A 24,509-nucleotide genomic window follows, 5' to 3' on the forward strand; every position below is an offset into this window, starting at 1 on the left:
AAATGAGTGACTTCCGCCTTTGGTCTTGCATTGAGGAGGAGGGCGCTTTGACGTGTACGGTTGAAGGCGTCCACTTCATTATACAGCTGTACTGTTGTGTATGAGGACTAAGGATTCATCTGATTTTCCGGATTAATACTTTTATTTTTCGCATCACGCCAGCCAAACGGCTGCAGAAAAATCTTGCGCTATGAGGGAGAGGCATGTGCGCCTTTTTGAAGTTTCAAAATGTTCCCATTCACCGTGGATGAATGAATGAATGAATGAAATTTATTGTCATTGTCATTGTCATCATCATCGGTATCATTGACAGTTACAGAATGTGGGATAGTTTAGCCAAAGAAGGAGAATCATTGACAGTCACAGAATATGGAATAATTTGCCCGAAAAGACGATGAAAAAGGAAGACGGGAAAAAGCATATGCTTATCAATACCCGTCCCCCTGCAGCCCGGGACGCACAGTCTAGCATGGTAGAGTTGCATAGTCACATTACATGAGTGCTTATTTTCTGTTTTTTTTTTTTGGTCCATTTTTTACTCATATATCTTCCCAAAAGTCATTGATTGCCATGGCATTATGCAATATTGTCAATTTGAGTAGGTTCGTAGGACCTTGGCCAAAACAAGCCCTACTACTGTGGAACCATTGGACTTACGAGGAAGTGAGTAAAAATCTTGTTTTGTATTATGTCAAATACGAATACAGCGATTACAAAGTAAATGCTACAAACTTTCTTTAAATAAAGGACTACTTACGTTTGATCATTGATAGGCATGTAAAAAGCTCTCCTCATGCACATTAGCTGCACAACAACTGCAGCCGCCCTCCTCCGGGGAACGAGCTGTAAATTTTGATCTCCGCCGGGCGGTTTTGCCGATCCGCGAAGACAATCGACAACCCAGTCGTCATGTCAAATAATCTGGGCTAGTTGTGTGTGATTTTCCGCTTCGAAGAATTTGAAACATCACTCGGTTCGGGTTAGCATGTTGCTGCCACGCCTCTTGGTTTGTTTACATTCTCCGAAGCCGGGGAAGGGAAATGTCCAATTTAGGTGTCATAAAATATCGTTCTGGAGGTGCGACAGTGAAGGTGAAGTCGACAGTTTTGAACTTTATGGAGTAATTTTGCCATGTCGTCCTCAATAAGTGCATTTTTATTATTTCATATTCCATTTAGCACAAGACTGTTATTTGTCATGACCATGCCATTTATTTAGCAATTGGGGAAAATACTTGGATAAAATGAATATCCTGTAATAATATTGAAGTAAAGAGACAGAAACAATGACATTCTGCAGCTCTCTTCGTCGCGTTATCCTCGTTGTGAATAGTTCCCCCTCGGAGGGCTGACTGGTCCTTCTCAAGCCATTTATATAGCTATTGGGGAAAAATACTTGGATAAAAAGAATATCCTGTAAAAATATTGGAGTAGAGAGACTGAAACAATGACATTTTGCGGCTCTCTTCGTCACGTTTTCCTCGCTCTGAATAATTCCCCCTCAATGCGCTGAATAGTAAAACCGATGAGCCCAGTCTCCTGCTGACGTCATCCACCTGTTGGGGAGGCTCGAGCCCTATAATGGTAGGCGTGGCTAACCGGCAGATTAAAAGACTAATTTCTCGTCATCTGCGCTTTGCTAAATTGTTGTATATACTCAAATCGTCTCAAAATATGATTCTAATTCACATAATAATGCTATTTAAGACTTTTTTTCTCCTGTCGTATGCTCTTTAATGCAAAACACTACCACTTTTGTCCACTGGTGTCACTAAAATCGACCAAACTGAAAAGTTAAAAAGTGTTGCATTAAATGAGTGGACAAACCGAAAGAAAGGACAGATTTGTGTATGACAGAGCAAGGAGACTGAGCAAGCGGTGCAAAAAACACATTCGGCGTATTTTTATTGACGTTTTGATCATCACGTATCCACTTTTACTCACACGCAGTCATAACAATGATAGACATGTAAAAAAAAAAAAAAAAACATTCACTTTTTTTTTTTTTTTTTGGTATCCTGACAAATCAAACACATACATACGTGTACAAACAAATTAATTTCCCCCTCAAATATAAACAAATATCAGGCACATAAAATGACTTTACAAAATACTTGATAGAAACACAACAATCACATTTCAGGATACAAATATAGCTTCAGTGTTTTTAAATCCACATTATATTGGGTTATAAAATATAAACAGCTTAAGGTCATAATGTATTTCATTCGAAGTCACAGGATAGCAGCGGGACCCAAAATCACAAACATGGACATTTGCAAAAACATCTCTTCACAACATTGTTAGTTGCTCGGCTTCAATTTGACGTCCTATGCGTTACATTCTGACAATATGGCCCTGTTTGAGAGTCATGCATCCGTTACACAAAAAATGTAACTTACTGTACATACTTACTGTCAGTTAAAAGAAATTTATTCTAATGTGGTTTTACTTTTGCGAAATTCTAAAGTAGCGTCACAACCAATCATTGGTACTACTATAATTGTGGAACCCCATTTGGTCTAAGTCTCAGTGAAAAGTTGAATTGCGCAGGAAGGACAATGCGTTGATACGTAGATCGTGATTACTGTGGTTGCGTTATTTCCAGCGCTGCGCATTGTTCATAGGCTCTTCTCTGCTAGGTATTCACTGCACGCCAAGCGGCCGAACGGTAGCTCCTAGCTTGCAGCGCTTATGCTTCATGGTTAGGCCGTACTCAGGCGTCAAGTCCAAAGGATTGCCGGGCACTGCGTAGAAGTGCAGCCCTTGCACTATAATGGCCAGGAACAAGAAGACTTCCTGGCGCGCAATGACCTCGCCGATGCAACGGCGCTTGCCTAGGCCAAAACTCATCACCTTCTCGCCCTCCTGCTTGTTGAGCTCGGTGCCATCGGCACTAAGGAAGCGTTCTGGATTAAAAGATGACGGATCCTTCCAGAGCTCCCTGTAGAGAAAACATTGAGATTAGTCTTCTTTACTAGCAAACAAGGTGGTAAAGGTAGAGCTAGCATCCTACTTACGGGTCTTGGTTGATTTGCCATTGATTGATGAAGACGCAGGTGTCTTTAGGAATGAAGAAGCCATTCAGAGATGTGTCCTTTGTCGTGCTAGAATGATAACAAGATCAGTCATTAGATGTAACCTGTGATAGCATCATACATATGTAACAAAAATAGAGCTTACCAGTGGGGGATGGTGAATGGCAGGTACGATGAGTGCCGAAACATTTCCAGGATGAAAGCCTCAAGGAATGGCAGGTTGGCTTTGTCTGATAAAAGAGGGGTGCGGTGAAGTCCCACTTTGTTCTCTGGAAATTAAAAGGTTCGGTTAATAGTCTCTCAAGATGAGGGATGGGGAATTCCTCTATCTAGGTACTTACTTATCTCCTGATAAAGCCTTTCCTGAATCTCCGGATAAGACACCAAGTACATTACTGACCAGGATAAGGCGGTTGAAACGGTGTCGAAACCTAGAAGACAATTTAGACATAACTTTTAGTTACAGGACACTAGTAGTGTTTTTGACCGGTGCTTCAACATAACTGGAGTCACGAGTGGAGATGTCCGATCACGTCATTTTCAAAGTATCGGAATCGGCAAAAAAATATCGGACATACCTTTTTTTAATGTATATATCATATTTTTTAATTAAATCGTTTTCTAATTGTATTTAACGTTACAGACAAAATGTCTTACGCTCATCCAGAGTCTTTAGTCTTGGCTTAAACTAGGGCTATCAAATTTATTGCCTTAACGGCGGTAATCACTTTTAACTATTTAACGCAATTAATGCACGCGCTGCACTACCCACTCGCGCATTGTCGCGCTCAATTTATAATGGCACCGGTTTACGTATACATAAGAGTTAAAAGGCAACGTTAAATGAGTAGAGAGAATTTAGGCAGCCTTTGAAGCTTTATTTTAATTGGCTAAAGCCGTACAATCCCTCTCTCACTAATTAGAAATATCGTGGGAAGCAATGTTGGGAAGAAAGGTAGTAGTTGTTCTTTTTCTTAAAACCCTATTTTATTTCCCAACGCAGAGAAGATATATTAATTGGTACCACTATGCACAGTCATGGTTGCACTTCCCATCATGCATTTGGGCAGAAGTTAAATGGCTACAGTATCATTTACTGAAAGCTCAACAAATACACTAGATGGCAATATTTAGTCACAATAAACAAGGTCACATTTATCCTTTAAGAATTACAAGTCTTTCTATCCGTGGATCCCTCTCACAGAAAGAATGTTAATAATGTAAATGCCATCTTGAGGATTTATTGTCATAATAAACAAATACAGTACTTATGTACTGTATGTTGAATGTATATATTCGTCCGAGTTTTATTCATTTTTTTCTTAATGCATTGCCAAAATGTATATGATCGGGAAAAATTATCGGGAATGATTGGAATTGAATCGGGAGCAAAAAAAAAAAAAAAAAAAAGCAATCGGATCAGGAAATATCGGGATCGGCAGATACTCAAACTAAAACGATCGGGACCGGATCGGGAGCAAAAAAACATGATCGGAACAACCCTAGTCACGAGAGATCTCCAGTAGCCTTAACAGTAAGAAATTAGTGGTACTTTGGTCATCAAGGTCAAGTCAAGTGAAGTATATTTATATTACTCTTAATCACAAAAAAACATCTCAAAGGGCTTAACAGTGATGCTAAATTCCACGATCTCCAGTAACACTAGTCAATTGAGACCCTTAGTTCCTAAGCCACTGGAGCTATCCAGTACCTTTAACATAGTCTCCTTTGATTATTCCGAGTTGTCTCACACTTAAAATAGAGTAGATCTCCAGTAGATCCTGCACACTCTTTCCCAAAGATCACAAAGTGCCTCAAATCCCTCATGACTTGAGTTCGCCAATATTTCACCAACTGGAAACTTAACTCCATTAAGCTCTAAACTATGCAATAAGTAACAAGGAAAGTTCAATCTATCCAATCATTGTTTGTTTCGGTTTCAATGATGACATTAACGAAAATATTTCTTCGATGATCAGTTTTTTTCATGACGGTGATGAGACGCTAACTAGCTAAAAATGTGTCTTGGGAGACTAATAGATAGGCTTGGTTCATACTGTAGGTCTTAATAAACAAATCCGATTTTTTCGTGTTTTTCCAACTTCAGTGAGGCATCAACTTGCCGGTCTGAACCGAATAAATCGCATAAAAGTGAGCCATTTCAAATCTGATCTAGGTCGCTTTCGTGTGTGGTTAAAATCCGATCTGGGACACATTTCTCCAGAATGTGCTGTGGTCAGAACTGTCAAGTCCCCCAAATTGGAATTCATGCAGCAATTACGTCATCAAAGAGCGAGAGAGACAAGGCACTACAGTAGTGATTAGGGGTGTGACAAAATATCGAAATGGTGATATATCGTGATACTTTGCATCCCAAAAGGTTATCGATACGCTCAAGGCAAGAGTCGAGATAATGTTTTAAAAAGGTCTCAATGTTTTAAAAAAAATTAGGGACCAACAAGTTGCTACCAAAATCTTCCAACATAATCTCAGTTAACTCGAAGGCTGCTATTGACGGCACTCGATGCCCAATCCATTAAGGCAGCGAAGGGCGAAAGAAAGTTCGTACATCAAAACCAGAGCATTCACAGTCACTCTGTCCGATTTTCGGGACATTTACTGTTCGCTTTCTGTTCATTTTAGGGCATTTACAGATCACTTCTTGTTGACTTTGAGTCACTGCCGTTTTATTCCTGGGTAACATACTGCTCTGTAACCAAAAATAACCAGAATGTGACCCATAAAATGCCCCAAAATCAACAGGAAGTGACCATAAAATGCTCCAAACTCAGCAAGAAGTCACTGAAAATCAACAGGTAACGACCTGAAATGACCCAAAATTACCTCATTGCCTGAGATTAGCTGCCACTGACAGCCATAGAAGTGGGAGGGGTTCATTTGCTGCCACCCTACAAGTTCAAATGGATTGGACGTCTACTAGAGATAAACTTAGAGCAGAAGGATGAAGATAGCTTGTTTTTCTGTTCATTAGTTGTTTTGTGGAATATCCTAGAATGATTTCCTAACAAATGTATCGATAACCGTTGTATCGCCATATCGTGAGATTATCGTTATCGTGAGCTTTCTATCGCAAATCATATCGTATCATGAGGTACCAAGCGGTTACCACCCCAGTACTGATGCAGCTGTGCATTAGCATTAGCACCTAGCTTGAACGCGGCTTTCAGGGAAGAGGCGGGCTTGACAAGAGTCATAAAAAGGCGGGCTTGACAAAAGCCATTAAAAAAAAAAAAAAAAAAAAAAAAAATGGGGGTGGGGGATAAGTCTGAGAATGCTCGTTTTTTTCTCTGTGCTCCAAATATGCAATATTTCAAGATTGCTTACACGGCCGAGAGTTAGGGCAAACTGTCCGTATGTGTGTGCTTCATACATGCAAAGTCAATCCAAATAAACTTTGAATATAAGACTAGCTAAACGGTAATTATTCATGTCTGTTATTTGTGCCCTCTTTTTGGAAATCAAAATATGACCACATTAGAATGACATTGAGCTAGCTTTTGTTTTGATGCGCCTGTGCATGCGGGTCAGTCGCATCTCGGACTGCGAATTAATGCGCATGCGTGATACTCTAACGAGCTTAATTGACAAAAGCATTCTGAACGGGCACGCCAAAAACACAGATATGACAAAAAATCGGAATTGTGCATTAAGACCTGCAGTATGAACTTAACCATAATGAGACCAATGCCTATTTATGTCCGACGAGAACGCGAAATAGACGAAAATGCACCTTAGTTTCCGTCATAATGTGTGACATTTTCTTATTGTATATGTAAGTTAGCCTGCATAGTAGCAGTGTTTGATAGTGACTCATTTGTCACAGAAGCTACGCCCCCCCCGCCACTAGAGATGTCCCGATCGATCGGGATCACGTCATTTTCAAAGTATCGGCATCGGCAAAAAAATATCGGCCATGCCTTTTTTTAATATATATATATTTTTTAATTAAGTCGTTTTCTAATTGTATTTAACGTTACAGACATAATATGTTACACTTAGCCAGAGTCTTTAGTTTAGGCTTAAGGTAGGGTTTCCAAATTTATCCCAATAACGGCGGTACTTAATTTTTAAAAAAATGTATCACGTTAGAATATTTAACGCAATTAATGCATGCGCTGCACGACCCACTCACGCATTGTCGCGCTCCATCTGTAATTGCGCCGTTTTGCCTTTATAGAGAGCTAAAAGGCAGCATAAAATGAGTAGAATGAATTTTGGCAGCTTTTGGAGCCTTATTTTAATTGGCTAAAGCCTTACAATCCCTCTCCCTACGATTATGAATTGATAGCACTACGCACAGTCATGGTTCCACTTGTCATGGTTCCACTTCCCATCATGCATGTGGGCATGGCCTTCAGTATCATTTACTGAAAGCTCAACAAATACACTAGATGGCAATATTTAGTCACAATATACAAAGTCACAAGTCTTTCTATCCGTGGATCCCTCTCACAGAAAGAATGTTAATAATGTAAATGCCATCTTGAGGATTTATTGTCATAATAAACAAAATACAGTACTTATGTACTGTATGTTGAATGTGTGTAATCGTCCGAGTTTTATTCAATTTTTTCTTAATGCATTGCCAAAATGTATATGATCGGGAAAAATTATCGGGAATGATTGTAATTGAATCGGGAGCAAAAAAAAGCAATGAGATCGGGAAATATCAGGATCGGCAGGTACTCAAACTAAAACGATCGGGATCGGATCGGGAGCAAAAAAACATGATCGGAACAACCCTACTTATTACACATATTCATTTTGAGTTTTTTTTTTTTACAAATGTGAAAAAAAGGTGTCATTAGGACCTTATTTTTCAAATTTTGGGATTCTCTGATAATTGCTTCATGTTGCAGGTATTTAAGGCCTAAAAAGTATTTTTGTCCAAAAGAGGGAAATTGAAAGGGCTGCCAAAAACAACACTGGATCCAACCAACCTGCTCCGAAGAGATCATTGACGATCCCTACAATTTTGCCATCTGACACCTGGACATTGGAGTTCTCATCAAGCTTCCTGTCCTCGCAGTGGTCAATGAGGGAGTCAGTGATGTCCCGAATGTTGTCCTGAAAGTGTATTAATCGGGCAGCTTTAATGAAAACATTAATATTGTGGGAGAACATTTAATGACTAAGCTGGAAGGAAGGGTGGTTGTTACCTTTTTGAAGGTGGCATAGTGTTCAGTAACAATTTTCCCCACAAAGGCGTTGAAACGTTCGTTGATGTTCACAAACATCTTCATGGTGGTGCTTGGCAGGTACTGGAGCACCGGGATGAAGTCGGCAGGGTTGCCGCTGCCCACCACCTGGCTGAACTCATCGCTGAGGTTCACCAGGCTCAAGAGCTCCTTGTCGTCGTGGTTGTAGCGGCGGCCGAAGCACATCCCGCAGATGACGTTGGCCACGGAGACGACAATGTGGCGAAAGGGGTCAAAGCTGCCGTCGGTCTTCATGACGTTATTGATCTGCTTCAGCAGATACTCGCCCTCTTTGCAGATGTGCTCCTCTAGCATGCATGAATACTGCGACGAGGTGCCATCCAGGGTGGCGAAGGAACGTAGGGCACTGAGGGCCAGCTTCCGACGAGTACGCCACACGTCCTTTTGGTCCGTGCTGAAGGCCAGGCTTTCGCCGTCGCTGATGAATCGGAAGGAGTACAGATCGGGCCTTCCTGAGAACTCCTCACCTTGTTTAATGAGCGCCTGTCGCACCGTTTCGCTGCCGCTCAGCACTACGACAGGACGCGAGCCAATCTTGATCTTAAACACAGGGCCGTAGCGTTTGCTCATAGCGGTAAGGCTCAGGTAGGGTCTTTTACCCAATTCCAGCACATTGCCGATGATGGGCAAGGGCACGGGACCCGGGAGCCGCTTTAGCCCCACGGGAATGTCGTTTCGGAAGAACTTGAGCAACAAGTAGACCAGGCAAAGCGTGGTTGCGGCCACCAGGGTCTCGGACACGGTCACACCTCCAATATACGGCAGTAACATTTGCACCATGGTAGCAAGTTTCTGGTTGCGACTTCAAAACACCTGTACATAAAGAAGATCATGGAGTGTCAATGCAGGACGGTTGTGCAACATATCGACTACCTGTTGCAGATAGTGAGTGAGGACTGTGTAATATCCATGCACGTGCAAAAATAAACAAAATTGTTTTACTAGAAACTTAATGAGAAATCTGCAAACACTCTCACAAAATAAAACTCTTAAAATTCTAGGAGTTATGCATTTTTAAGGCTTGTTGTGCATGAAGTGAGCTTACCTTCAAGTGGACAGATGAGCAAAGAAATCCAAGTGGGGTCCAAAGATACAACTCAACCCTGAGTTTACTCTCCTCATGTCCCCAAAAGAGAGCATGGGCTCCTGCTTTATAGCGTGCACCTCCACTCCATTGGCTGCAGTGCGTGATGTAATCACTCCTCCTTCTGTTTTGTCATGAATGAAGTCTGGTGCACTTGAAAGGTGTGTGCGTGCGTTTGCATGTGTGATTACAATGTCTTCGAATAGACTCCTATGCATGCACAAAGCGGTGCGCAACAAAGCAATGCGCGTCAATGCTTTATTATGCTTGTTTCATTTGTAGTTGATAAAGCTTTAATTGCTCTTTCATGACTATAAAAAGTTCGTGATAAGAACAAAACTCCTGCTAAGTTGAACAAAGTTAGTCACAAAAACAGAGTGATAATGTGATAGGAAAAAAGTTCTAATACAAAAATTAAAATATGACAAAAGAATATATATTGTTACAAGACTAAAGTTGTGTATATATATATATATATTTTTTTAAATCATCATATTAAAGGGGAAGTTCAGAATTTTTGACATGAGGCTTAATCTTTGAGTTAGCGGGGTTTAATTAGTCAGTGGAGCAGATTCAAACAAATTCCGTGCAATTAGTTAGTTATTTATGACCGTAATTTTTGGACTATAACCCGCTACTTTTTTCCTTCATTTTGAATCCTGCGGTTTATAATCCAGTGCGGCCTATTTGTTGATTTATTTGGGTTAATAGGAACACTTTATTTGAAACCGGCGTCACAGGACTGTCATAATTAACTCATTCACTCCCAGCCATTTTCACCGGTGCAGCCCCCTTCGCTCCTGGCCGTTTTACTGGATTTTGACTGATTTTGCAAGGCCCACAGAAAATTCTATTCTATTGCTATTTAACATTGAACCCATCAAAAGAAAGATTAGACTCTCTTCTTTTAGCAGGAAAACAAAGTTAGTTCATATCTTTTTCCATTCTATAGAAATCAGCATTAGAAAATAGCTTAGTTTAGAAATTTTCCCATTTCTGATGAAAAAAACAGAGAAATTGAGCTTTTTTTGAAAGCATACATTTCAAACATAACTTGGACTTAAACACAGCTATTTTTTTCTTTAGCTACATCCCAAACATCTACATAATGTTTTCCTTTTACAAAATAACATAAACCACCAGACAAATAGAGCTTTTGATAGCAAAGTAACAATTTATTTACACATAACTGACTGAGAGATGATGCTGTTGTAGCCGTGACAGCCGGGTAAACTTTCCCCTCATTGCCGCCTGTCTCATAAAGATGGATTTTTTTGAGTCTCTGTGGGGTCTGATCAGCGAGAAACTCGGACTCAACGACATCGTCCGCTGCACTGGTGATCCTTGTCGTTCTGCTCGGTCGTCCAGTGCCTGGCATCCCGGGCGTCCTCTCGGTTGTTCTGCTCGGTCGTCCGCTGCCTGGCATCCTTCTGCCGGCTCCCCTGCCGTGCGGCCCGGCTGTTCGTTGCCAATGAATCGGGTTGCGGGTCTTACCAAATGTGCTACTGCCCTCCAGTGGCCAGTTTTATTGCTTTTAAATGGATTTTCAACTTTGTGCTTTGGAGCTCAATTGAATCAGATCCCAGAGATGTCTCTTATGAAAAAAAAAACGTAAAAGACGTATAAATACGTCGTTGGGACATTGAAACAATTAAAAATAGAGCATATTTATACGTTTTTGGGATTAAATGAGTTATGACATGGCACAATCATGGGCATTACTGAATGCTTATGACAGCTGTCATTAAGTGTATCCGTAAAATTATGTCACTAACTCCAATGAAGTCCATCTTTTTCATCCATTCAAAAGTGAGATAATTTGCCAGATAACACTAAATGACGTCTGTAATAAGCATTCAATAATGTTCATGGCAGTATCATTTCATAATTATGATGGCCTTATGACAGTCTTATGGCGCTATTGTCAAATAAAGTGTTACCAAATACCATAACTAGCAATTAATGAAACAACTGGAACAGTAACTGAAGAAGTAATTCGCACATAACATGATTTTTTGCTTGTTATTTACATCTATAGCACTGCAATGCATGCTAGGAGGCATGTTGGACAACAATAGTATATACAGCAGGTGGGAGAAGAGGTTGACTATCTCCCCCAAGGGAGCAGTGATGGCCAAATGAAGCTTCTTGAAGCTTTGCAGCCAATTTGTTCAAAGCTTCACGCTGGTTCATTTTGTTTTGACAGTCATATGATGCCGCTGTCAAATAAAGTGTTACCGGTTAATATCTTTTGGTAAAAATACCCCATAATACAGTAAGGAGAGCTGCGTCTTATAGTCCAGTGCGGCTTATCTATGAACAAATATTGTTTTCGTGTCAAATTTGGTGGGTGGCGGCTTATAGTCAGGTGCGCCTTATAGTGCGAAAATTACGGTAGTTTCAGGGCTCCGGAGTGGCTAAGCTAGCGCGAGTCAATGGGCCCATCCTAGCATGCCAATAAAAAACAACATATGCACGCATGAAATCCACAGATGACTCTTGCAATCAATAATGTTGGCTATATTTTCAGGGTGAAGTTATTAAAACTTACCATTGCATGTCAATAACTGCAGTATGAACAGCAACATTTGTAGTCCAGCAGCTCTGTAGGTAACAGGCTGCAGAGGGGAGTCATATTTTTTCCACCGGTGTGTTTATGTCGTAGCCAGCAAGTATCCACAGTTTGTATTGTTCAAACTCTCATTTGCCCATTTCTTCTGTCTGTTTCCACAGGCTCTAATTGCATGTTTCATGATGTTGCTGTTCTTCAGTCAAGACTCCGTAGACTGATGATGCATTCGAGGAGGGTGGGAGGTCGGACATTTTCCAACCTCGGACCAGGAAAAATATCATTGGAAGGCCACTCAAATTGCGAGGCCCTAATAGCGAAGTTACAAAAAAAAAAAAAAAAAGTACCCCGACTTACGAGAAGGCAAGTTTGCTGGAGTAAATAAAAAACGCTTGGAACGCTTTGAGGTCGCAACTGGTACCCTTCGAGTGGGATATGTCTGACTTCCCACTCTTCTCGAATGCAGCATGGGCACGAGTGCCTGAAGCACTCCTCTCTATAGTGGTCGCATTACGCATCTAAAAAAATAGTCCCGACAAAATTAATTACGCCAGTTTGGTGTGACATTATTGACAACGACAAATGTCCAATTCATTTAAAGTGGGAGAAATGGCTGTGGATGCGCAACTAGACTGTTTATTCGCCCCTCCTAGTCTAAGTGGATTGGATGTCTAGCACTGCCAAAGGCAGCCAATGAGTTAGAGACTATACGGGATTTTTAGAGTTAATTAATTAAAAATATTTTTTTACTCCATGCATGCTCCACCAATTCCTCAATGAGTACACAAAGCCCTGACATTTTAACTGAGACTGCCCCAAAAGGCCCTTTTTCCTACCTTCATCTTCTCCGCCTGGCAAAAACCCTTTTCTAACCCATTGAAAACTTGCTACCAGTGTTGTTTCTGTCAACAATGACGATAAATAGAATATTTTGTCGACGAACAGGTTTTTGATGACGATGACGTCACAATGACGAGCTAATAACGTGGCTTGGGAGACTACAACATAACGAGACAAATGTAGGTTTTCATCTGACGAGACGCCGACGAGACGAAAAATGCAACAGTTTCTGTCATATGTTCAGAATGAGTGACATTTTCATATTGTAAGTGGAGTACATCAGCTTGCATCGTAGCAGTGTTTGGGTCGTGTGAGTCATGTGAGATGAGCTGTACCTTTCCCTCATTCAATTCACCTCAGTTAAGAATGTGTCTAAAGCTAGAATGCGCTCCATCTTGCTTATTTGGAAACACGGTAAGATTTGTTTTCTTATCTTGGCAAGAGAGAATATGCAATGCGGCTTTAGCCTTCAAAAGTCTGTGCTGAGTGATCATCAAATGCTAAATGTAACTCCTAGCATTAGCATAGCGTTTGTGTTAGCATTAGCTTCAGAATGGCAAACGTCCTTTTAAAACACTGGCCAGTCTAAAGGCTTGGTTTTTCTGGTCAGTTAATCTAAAGGAGAACCAGTTGGCGAAATGACATTTAGCTAATAGACTAGTTTAGCTGTTTTAACATACAGTTTGTGGCTTCCAGGTGGGTTTAATTGATTTTAAATGTCAGTGCTGAGTGATTATCACACACTAAATATAACTCGTCGCGTTAGCATACCGTTCGCATTAGGGTAATGCTAACGGCGAGTGTCCTCTTAAACTCTTGGACAAATTCTTTTTTTTTAAATTTTTTTAATTTTTAATTTTTTTACATACAGTTCCTGGCGTCCAGGCGGGTATAATTCATTGAAAATAATGTTAGTGTACTGTTTTCCTGCTGAGTGTTTATTATCATCACCAAGTTGGCGTTGTCCTTGCAGATGCTACAATATGTGCTCGTCTGTCTATATTCATTCGAAATTGTTGAAAACATTTATTCATTTTCTGACTAAAACTTGAATTATTATTTGAACTTGAATTTTACAGACAAAAACATTCTGAGTAACTGTCGATGAATACTAGATGACGTTTGTATGAGATTTTGTCGACTAAAACTAGACGTAGACGAACACATTTTGGAAAGACTAAAATATGACAAAGACTAATAAGCATTTTCGTCAAAAAGACTTAAACAAAAATTAAAAGAGCTGCCAAAAACAACACTGCTTGCTACTAACCGTTTTTGCATTTATGGTGATGACTTGATGGGTCAAACACTCGTTGCTTTATATTAGTGCTGGTACAAGCGTGTGCGCCACGCACGAGAGCTGCAGTTACACATTCGGCCGAAGGTGGCAGTCATGAGTAAAAAAAAAAAAAAAAAAGTGACAAGCGTTTAGTCCTTTGGTTCTTAAACCTTGCTAAAGTTACAGAACCCCGCGAGTTTCCCAGGTGCATTCACCGAACATTTGGAATTTAAAAAAAAAAAAAAAAAGCAATTTTTTTACGAATTTAAAACCTAGCAAACTAACATCTAAGTGAATTCCTGTTCAATTTTTTTCCAGATTTCTAATTTACGACAAATAATTTTGCCCTTTGCTGTTGATTTTCACGTTGGTAAATGAAACTCATTTCATTTCGCACTGTTCCTTTTATTTTCGTGTCTACATTCTTATTTTATTGTCACGTCCTTGCATCACATACTACTTTCATGACGTAAAATGATACAAATGTTTTTCTTTTTAATTATCTACGCAGTCCATGCTGCCTGTAGGTCTGTTATACTTGCTCATACTGATTGCGGGTCAACCTTCCACCGAGCAAACCGATTTCCATTAGATAGAGGGCTAGCAGTTGAAAGACATGGAATAAAAGCCTGTAAATTGAGGGCAAACTAGCCCAAAACCTGGTCTAAAATGCCACTTTGCCTAGATTTAGTCAGCGTACAAAATAGGGCACTGCGTTTCTTAAACTTCACCGAACCCCTGGGGTTCGATTGAACCCAAGTTAAGAACCACTGGTCTAGTCTCCTTAAACGTGTCAGGAAAACATTTTGCAATGTTGCAAAAATGAGTCGCAAGAGCTAGTGATAATTGTATATGGCGGAAAACACAATACTGAAAAAGCAGTTTCTGCTCTTGCACTCCTCTTTAAAAGAAACTGCTGTATTTTAAGCCAAAAGAACTGTTGTGTTTGATAGAACAAAATGTCTATATCAGGGGTGCCCAAACTTTTTCCTGTGAGGGCCACATAACTTTTCCCTTCTCTGATCAGGGGCCGGGGTCAGTTTGCAACAGAAAAGGTGTGACGATTGCAGGAGTGCCTAAATGTAAAAATGTATTGTTTTTCAGAAAGCCACAATCAAATAACTCTTTCTGGATTCTTCACGGAAAAGTAAATAAAATTTAAAAAAAAATAATAATAACAATATAATACAATATAATGTAATATATAGGGCTGTTAAAATTATCGCGTTAACGGGTGGTAATTAATTTTTTAAAATTAATCACGTTAAAATATTTACGCATTTAACGCACATGCCACTCTCAAACAGATTAAAATGACAGCACAGTGTCATGTGCACTTGTTACTTGTGTTTTTGGGTGTTTTGTCGCCCTCTGCTGGCGCTTGGGTGCGACCGATTTTATGGGTTTCAGCACCATTGTGTAATTATTGACATCAACAATGGCGAGCTACTAGTTTATTTTTTGATTGAAAGTTTTACAAATTTTATTAAAACGAAAACATTAAGAGGGGTTTTAATATACAAGTTCTATAACTTGTACTAACATTTATCTTTTAAGAACTACAAGTCGTTCTATCCATGGATCGCTTTAACAGTTAATAATGTTATTGCTATCTTGTTGATTTATTGTTATAATAAACAATTACAGTACTTATGTACTGTATGTTGAATATATATATCCGTCTTCTTTCTTATCTTTCCATTCCAACAATAATTTACAGAAAATTATGGCATATTTTATAGATGGTTTAAATTGAGATTAATTACGAATAATTCATTTTTAAGCTGTGATTAACTCGGTTAAAATTTTTAATAGTTTGACAGCCCTAATAATATAATATAATATAATATAATATAATATAATATAATATAATATAATATAATATAATATAATATAATATAATTTAATATAATTTAATATAATAATACTATTAATTAAATCGATAATAACCAAATAACCCTCTCTGGGTTCTTCACAGAAAAAAAGCAAGGAAATAAATAACACTATTGAGGGAATTTTTTTTTGTTTTTTGTTCAACGGGCCAGACCAAACGTGGAGGCGGGCCGTATCCGGCCCGGGGGCTGTAGTTTGGGGACCCCTGGTCTATATGCTGCCATAGCAGATTCATGGCACATTAAGCCCCCAAACTATTTTCAATTTGTCCGTTTTACCCTGGAAATCCCCGTTTTATAGACGTCGTGCAACCGCTTTTGTTCCAACCCAGCAATAAAACTAAGGTAATTAATCATATTTATAATTCAAAATGTCTGTCGTTTTTAGCTTAGAATCATTGATTGATGTCTAATATTTCGTTTAAAAAAAAAAAAAACGACTTTAAAAAAATTATTCACTCGTATATTTTAAACTTTTAAACAAGTGACATCACAATGAAAAAAATGGCGTCTGTAAAAATGTCACGGATATCTACGTCATAACTGTCGCTTAATTGTATTTTTTTTTTTTTGTAACTGTCGCATTTTCTCCAATATGTTAGATGATAAATAATCGATCCAAACGAAGAAAAAAAAAACCTTTAAAAGGGAACATATATGAAAAAGAAAATCTCGACCACTCCTTGGTGTCTGCGGTATCTGCATCGTGACCCTTGTTATATTACCGTGTTTCACCCATAAAATCCCCCAAAAAATCCAGCTGTGGCTATTCACAGCTGTGTCTTGACACTCAGTGATACATGCTACATAGAGTATTTGGATCTGAACAAGGTAAGTACGCGATGATATCTCGTTAAAGTCATGGGGTCTGTAATTCTGCTCTCGCGAGCTCTCACCTCCAGATAGGGTTTTGCTGTTTTTTTTTTTTTTTAAATGCCCTCCTGATCAAAAATTTTCTTCCCCCAGAAAATTGAGATTTTAAGCTTTTCAATGATGTATCACACATGCATATCGGACAATTTTGAAAGTTGGCCAAATTGGGGGTCTCAGAGCGGAACTTCAAGTCACCTGAGTGTTTTCCGCCATATGGCTATAATATTATTAATTAGGGTTGTTCCGACCATGTTTTTTTGCTCCCGATCCGATCGTTTTAGTTTGAGTATCTGCCGATCCTGATATTTCCCGATCCGATTGCTTTTTTTTTTTTTTTTTTTGCTCCCGATTCAATTCCAATCATTCCCGATAATTTTTCCCGATCATACACATTTTGGCAATGCATTAAGAAAAAAATGAATAAAAGTCAGACGAATATATACATTCAACATACAGTACATAAGTACTTTATACGTTTATTTTGACAATAAATCCTCAAGATGGCATTCACATTATTAACATTCTTTCTGTGAGAGGGATCCACGAATAGAAAGACTTGTAATTCTTAAAGAATATATGTGACTTTGTATATTGTGACTAAATATTGCCATCTTGTGTATTTGTTGAGCTTTCAGTAAATGATACTGTAGCCATTTAACTGTTCTGCCCAAATGCATGATGGGAAGTGCAACCATGACTGTGCGTAGTGGCACCAATTGATATATCTTCTCTGCGCTGAGAATTAACATATGATGTTAAGAAAAAGATTAGGTACTACATTTCCTCCCCACATTGCTTCCCACGATATTTCTAATTGTTGAGAGAGGGATTGTAAGGCTTTAGCCAATTAAAAAAAGGTTCCAAAGACTGCCAAAATTCACTCTACTCATTTTATGCTGCCTTTTAGCTCTATATATAGGTAAAATGGCGCCATTATAGATTGAACGCGACAATGCGTGAGTGGGTCGTGCAGCGCATGCGTTAATTGCATTCAATATTTCAACGTGAATAATTTTTTACAAATGAATTACCGCCGTTAACGCGATAAATTTGATAGCCCTACATTAAGCCAAAACTAAAGACTCTGGATGAGTGTAAGACATTTTGTCTGTAGCGTTAAATACAATTAGAAAATTAAAAAAAAAAAAATATATATATATATATATATATATATATATATATATATATATATATATATATATATATATATATATATATATATATATATATATATATATATTAAAAAAAGGCATGTCCGATATTTTTTTGCCGATTCCGATGCTTTGAAAATGACGTGATTGGGACATCTTTATTATTCATGATTAATCGTAGTGCCTGGATACTGAACATGCGTTCGATTACCAACTTGTAACTTCAATAGATGTCATGACTCTGCAGATCTTCTCTCTCCCTCGCTCTCTAATTTGTTATACAGGACCACCACCTTGACCTGAGGGGTTTCGGATAGAGAGAATTGTCAAACTGACTGAAACCATTCATGCACGTGTGGCCTTAAAGTGTGGGGGTCGGGGAAAGTGTGTGGGGGTCAAGGGTGGGAAAAGTGACAACATCTACCACCCATGCAGCACTAAGTCCTGATAAAGCACTCTGGTCGAATGCCATTGCGTGCTAGTACCTGTTAGCCAGAGTTAAACATTGACCAGTTGCGTGAGAGCACAGCGATCAAAACTTCACCTCGGCTTTGAGGTGACTATGCTGCGGCAATGGGAGGGTTTACAGAGGGTTTTGAGGCCGCTATCTGCATGTCCGTGGTATGTAAAAAAACCTACTCGTTTGTGCAAAAGGGGTCGGCTGGATTAGACCTGTGCTGGAAATGAAAATACAGTCTGAAGTATGATAAATATATACATGACATAAGAACAAATGTTGCAATGTTCCGAGATTGATGCCAGAATGTGTCACTAGAAAAAAGTTGCGATTCTAAAGTTTCATAAAGTCAACAACTTTCGCTCCTCCGTAATTGTCAGATGGACGGTACTTATATAGCTCATTTATCTACAAGGTTAAACCGCTGAGTTATGGGGTTCTATGTAAAAAAAACTTTTGATGTAACAGTTAATGATTAATGCTCATGTTTGACAGGATTAGTTGCACATGTTGCGTTTTTGTGTAAAAACAAACTCCATGCCAGGGTTGTGCAACAGAAAGCATTATGAAACAAACAAATAAAACACACACGAAAAGTGAAAACTGTGAATTGTTAAATTTTAATCTGCTTTGTTGCTTTTTCATGCCGTCGTAATAATATTAATAGCTGGATACGTGGCTTGTGCTTATTGGCTTTCGTGTAAATCCCGCTTGATCACAGCCAAACTGTTTTTATAAGGTTTCGACTTTGCCATCCAATAATAAAGAATTGAATAATCCAAATTATAAAAAGGATATACGTAAGTAAAAACAAATCAATAGACACCCCAAAAGAAATTGATATACAGTAATTTTTTTAAAAATAGTAAACATGATTGAATGAATGAATAAATAAACAATCTCAAAATAAATTGCTATTATAAGATGTAAATGTTTGAATGAAAAATGAAATATTAGAATTAGAGATTAAATATTCTAAATCTTAATACAAAAGTTAAATAAAATTCATATTCAACCTTCAAGATCTTACAACTGAAAGTTAAACCCAATAATTAGTATAAAAAAATGTTAAATGTTAATAGAAAACAAGTTGAAGGAGTTCAGAATATTACAAAAAATATATATTACTAGTTGAAATCTGTGAGTAGAAATAACAGTAAAACTTCATTTGAACTCTGTGTCATAACACTGTAATAAAACTAGGCATGTGCCGGTATGAGATTCTGAAGGTATAGATAACCTTGAGAAAAAATATCATGGTATCATGGTCTTGCAATTACAGCTCTAAAATATGTTACTTTGAGATATCTGGGTTAAAAAAAACTAAAAAAAAAAAAAAACGAAAGATCATTTTTCCATTGAACAGAATTTTTATTTTTTTCAAAACATATAAGCAAATTGGAACATTGGAACATAAGTATAATATTAAGTTAGAATAAATCTAAAAAATAACTTAAATATTCTAAATAAAATTAAAATTAATGCATTCCTATAGGTGAGCGTAAAGCCACGCCACAACTCAACTTTATTACCATCAGAACAAAAATAATTGAATTATTTTCCATAAAACTCACGTGCGTATGACTTGTATCGTGTTTACATTATACACACACTCTCTTTCTCAACACACAGAGAAAAAAAACACGTTTTACCACCGCTAGAATTAACTCTCGTAGCTGGTGGGAAATGTTCATCACAGTGTTTACTAACCTTTAATTTTGTATAAATGCGAAACCATACTGGAGGTATTGCCTCCTCGGCAGCCATCCTCCACAAACATGCTTTACATGTCTGTCTCTTCCTCTGTAGCAGACTTATTCCCATACCAGTGATTTCGGTTTCTTTGATGGGGGAAAGTAGTTCAGTCATATTCCTGGGATGTCTGGCATGAATCGCTGTCTCTAGGTCATGCCACAGCATCTCAATGGGGTTCATGTCTGGACTTTGACTTGGGCACTCCAGAACGTGTATTTTGTTCTTCTGAAACCATTTTGAAGTTGATTTACTTCTGTGTTTTGGATCATTGTCTTGTTGCAGCATCCATCCTCTTTTTAATTTCAGCTGTCCGACAGACGGCCTCAGGTTTCCTGCAAAATATCCTGATAAACTTTTGAATTAAGTCTTCCATTAATGATAGCAAGTTGTCCAGGCCCTGAGGGAGCAAAACAGCCCCAAATTCAGATTCAGATTCAACTGTCATTGTGAAAATGACAACGAAAATTCAGATTGGCGTTCCAACAATACTACGAGTTAGTGCCCATTAAAAGTGTGTGGTGCAGAGCAAAATAAGGTAAAGTGTCCCCAGTGCCCCCACAATGCCCACCATGAATAAATAATAAATATTGCTCAATTTACATCAGCATTCATGCCCCTCCCGCACTTTTGCGGCTATGAAAACGTGACGTTTCAACGCTATACCTTGAAACCAGTAATCGGCATGTGTCTAGATAAAACTATCATAATTATTAATTGATACTGTCATGAACATTAATGAATGCTTATGACGAGTGTCATTAAGTGTCATAACACTAAGACAGTTCCTAAACTCTAATCCCCACCCAAAGACTTTTGAAAAAATCCCAATATTGCACCAAAAGTGACAAAATCTACTAAATGACACTCAATGACATCTGCCCTCATTCATATTTAAGTGCGTACGACACCAAAAAGCATGTTTATATCGTATGTCACGCGGCGTTTTATGCTCCTGAATGAAATGGACCGCTTGGATGTGTGTGGAAGCGATCGTTTTATACATTGAATTTTTGAATCCCGCGTCATGAAAATGAGTGACTTCCGGCTTCAGTCTCGGGTTTAGGACGAATGCGAATGTGACGTCACCCGGGTCAACATCTTACAATACAGCATTGATTTATAGCATGCATATGGACTGCGGATTAAGCTAATTTTGCGGATTAATTCGTTTATTTTTTGCATCAGGCCAGCTAAACGGCTGCAGAAAATTGTTGCTGCACCAGGGAGAGGCGTGTTTCAAAAGGTTCCTGTTCACCGCAGATATTGGCCAAAACAAGCCCTAATGCTGTGGGACCATTGGACTTACAAGGAAAACATTGTATTTTGTATTATGTCAAATACTAGGATCACGGCACACGTTTTAATACGAAGTGGCTTGCATTTTGTGGCTGATTGTCCACCGAAAATGCCACTCAGCAGGCGACCGGCAGCTTGTCGCACAACCCCCCAGTGGGAGAGCGTTATACTGGGGTTATTGCCCTCTTCGTGTGCCCGGTGTTCTGTCAAATTTTCAAACCCATCAGAAATTGCAACTTTGTGTTAAAAATGGGCGCGAATACAGCGATTACAAAGTAAACACTACAAACTTTCTTTAAATAAAGGACTATTTACTTACTTTTGATCATTGACGGACATGTAGAGAAAAGTCCTCCTCAGACACATCCTGCCATGTTAGCTGCACAACAACTGCACGGCGCTCTCTGTTTACGTCTTCGCTGTGTAAAGCATTATTTTACGCCATATTCGTGTTGACCATGTGGCAGCTACGCTCTCCTCCGACGTCGGCCGGTTTGTCCGGCGGTACTCTTCAGCTGCTTCCCCGCCGAGCGCTCCTGTCCATAGCAGGGGAACGAGTTGTAACTTGCTCGCCGCCAGGCGGGTTGCCGATCGGCGAAGACAATTGACAACCCAGCCGCCGTGTGACATAATCCGGGCTAGCTTTGTGTGACTTTTCGCTTTTCAAAGCGAAAATAAGACTTTGAGACATCACTCGGTTCGGGTTAGCATGTCGGCTAGCTGTCACACCTCTTGGTTTGTTTTACATTCTCCGAAGCCGGGGCAGGAAAATGAAAAAAATCCTGACTAACTACGGTGGCCACAGTAAAGTTGAAGTTGACAGTTTTGACCATTATGGAGTAATTATCTGGTCTTTGCCTTTTTGGCAACGGCAGATAATGTTATTTTGCAACTTTATTATTTATTATTATTATTATTAATCATCTTATTCTCCGCGTTTTTTCAGCGCGCTGCACTGATCGACACCGTTCAGGTATCAAAACGTCCAAAATTTTCGTGTGACTGTGGCTTTTTGTCAAACGACCTCGAAAAATTTTCCGTTTTCACGTAAACGCCGATTTTCCGATTTTTAAAAAAATTTTCAAAACGCTGCATGTCTTACAATTTTTGACCTAATCACATAATGTGGACATAAAACATTCCGGGACGATGAGGGGCATAAAAAATTGTATACAGAATCTGGAAAAAATGTACGGTTTGCCGGGAATTTGCCAAAAACATTCTCATTCATTTTTAATGGGAAACGTCCCATTCACTTTCAATGGGATTTCCAATAGAATCTACATTGCACTGTTGCCATTACCGGCCATGTATGTCAAATCTATTGATGCTAATGGACTTGAATTCTATCAACGCCTATGTAACTCAATGCCATTGACGGCCATGGACGTCCAAAATGTTTCCCATTCATTTTCAATGGGAAAAACAAAACATTCCCCAAATCAACAGGAAATGACCAGATATCAATAGGACGTGTCCCCCAAACTTCCCCGATTCCATTGACGCTTTTGAAGGGTGCTGCCATTGACGGCCATAGACGTCCAAGTTTCCCATTCATTTCTAATGGCATTTACTTTGTTTAATGCCATTGACGGGCATGTTTGTCCATTCTATTGATAATCCTGGGCGGGGGTAAGATCTGTATCTCCACAAGGCAAAGACCAGAAGTAATTTTTCCAGAAATTGCATTTTCTAGTTTTGCCATGTCGTTCTGAAAAGACTAATTTTCATCATCTGCGCTTTGTCAAATTATTGTATATTGTCTAATCGTCTCAAAATATGATTCACATAACAATGCTATTTAAGACTTTTTTTATCCTGTCATACGCACTTTAATGACAGGTGTCATGTCATCATTATGACCGTCTTATGACGCCGAGTTTAATTAAAGTGTAACCTAAATAACTCATTTAAAGAGAGAAAGTTTACATTTATGCATACAAATATTTCTAAATTCGTTCACATTAAATTGTTATTGTAATCTATCTTAAAATAGTTATAATTACAATAATAAAATTATATATATATATATATATATATATATATATATATATATATATATATATGTATATATATATATATATATATATATATATATATATATATATATATATATATATATATATATATGTATATATATATATATATATATATATATGTATATATATATATATATATATATATATATATATATATATATACAGTGCCTTGCAAAAGTATTCGGCCCCCTTGAATCTTGCAACCTTTCGCCACATTTCAGGCTTCAAACATAAAGATATGAAATTTAATTTTTTTGTCAAGAATCAACAACAAATGGGACACAATCGTGAAGTGGAACAACATTTATTGGATAATTTAAACTTTTTTAACAAATAAAAAACTGAAAAGTGGGGCGTGCAATATTATTCGGCCCCTTTACTTTCAGTGCAGCAAACTCACTCCAGAAGTTCAGTGAGGATCTCTGAATGATCCAATGTTGTCCTAAATGACCGATGATGATAAATAGAATCCACCTGTGTGTAATCAAGTCTCCGTATAAATGCACCTGCTCTGTGATAGTCTCAGGGTTCTGTTTAAAGTGCAGAGAGCATTAGGAAAACCAAGGAACCCACCAGGCAGGTCCGAGATACTGTTGTGGAGAAGTTTAAGGCCGGATTTGGATACAAAAAGATTTCCCAAGCTTTAAACATCTCAAGGAGCACTGTGCAAGCCATCATATTGAAATGGAAGGAGCATCAGACCACTGCAAATCTACCAAGACCCGGCCGTCCTTCCAAACTTTCTTCTCAAACAAGGAGAAAACTGATCAGAGATGCAGCCAAGAGGCCCATGATCACTCTGGATGAACTGCACAGATCTACAGCTGAGGTGGGAGAGTCTGTCCATAGGACAACAATCAGTCGTACACTGCACAAATCTGGCCTTTATGGAAGAGTGGCAAGAAGAAAGCCATTTCTCAAAGATATCCATAAAAAGTCTCGTTTAAAATTTGCCACAAGCCACCTGGGAGACACACCAAATATGTGGAAGAAGGTG

The 24,509-nt window shown here is 38.6% G+C and overlaps 1 protein-coding gene across 1 annotated transcript; it reads right to left on the minus strand.

Moving 5' to 3' along the window:
- Positions 1-1,150: 1,150 nt before the first annotated feature.
- On the minus strand, positions 1,151-9,445 carry LOC130924529 (cytochrome P450 1A1). The gene is made up of 7 exons (XM_057851172.1): positions 9,323-9,445; positions 8,218-9,090; positions 7,999-8,125; positions 3,379-3,468; positions 3,183-3,306; positions 3,020-3,106; positions 1,151-2,943 (listed from the first exon to the last, which is right to left on the minus strand). The coding sequence occupies exons 2-7, from the start codon at positions 9,055-9,057 to the stop codon at positions 2,646-2,648; spliced, it is 1,566 nt and encodes a 521-aa protein (XP_057707155.1). The 5' UTR covers positions 9,058-9,090; positions 9,323-9,445; the 3' UTR covers positions 1,151-2,645.
- Positions 9,446-24,509: the final 15,064 nt, after the last annotated feature.

The sequence above is a fragment of the Corythoichthys intestinalis genome, chromosome 1, assembly GCF_030265065.1.
Source record: "Corythoichthys intestinalis isolate RoL2023-P3 chromosome 1, ASM3026506v1, whole genome shotgun sequence".
In the NCBI taxonomy this organism is placed as follows: domain Eukaryota; kingdom Metazoa; phylum Chordata; class Actinopteri; order Syngnathiformes; family Syngnathidae; genus Corythoichthys; species Corythoichthys intestinalis.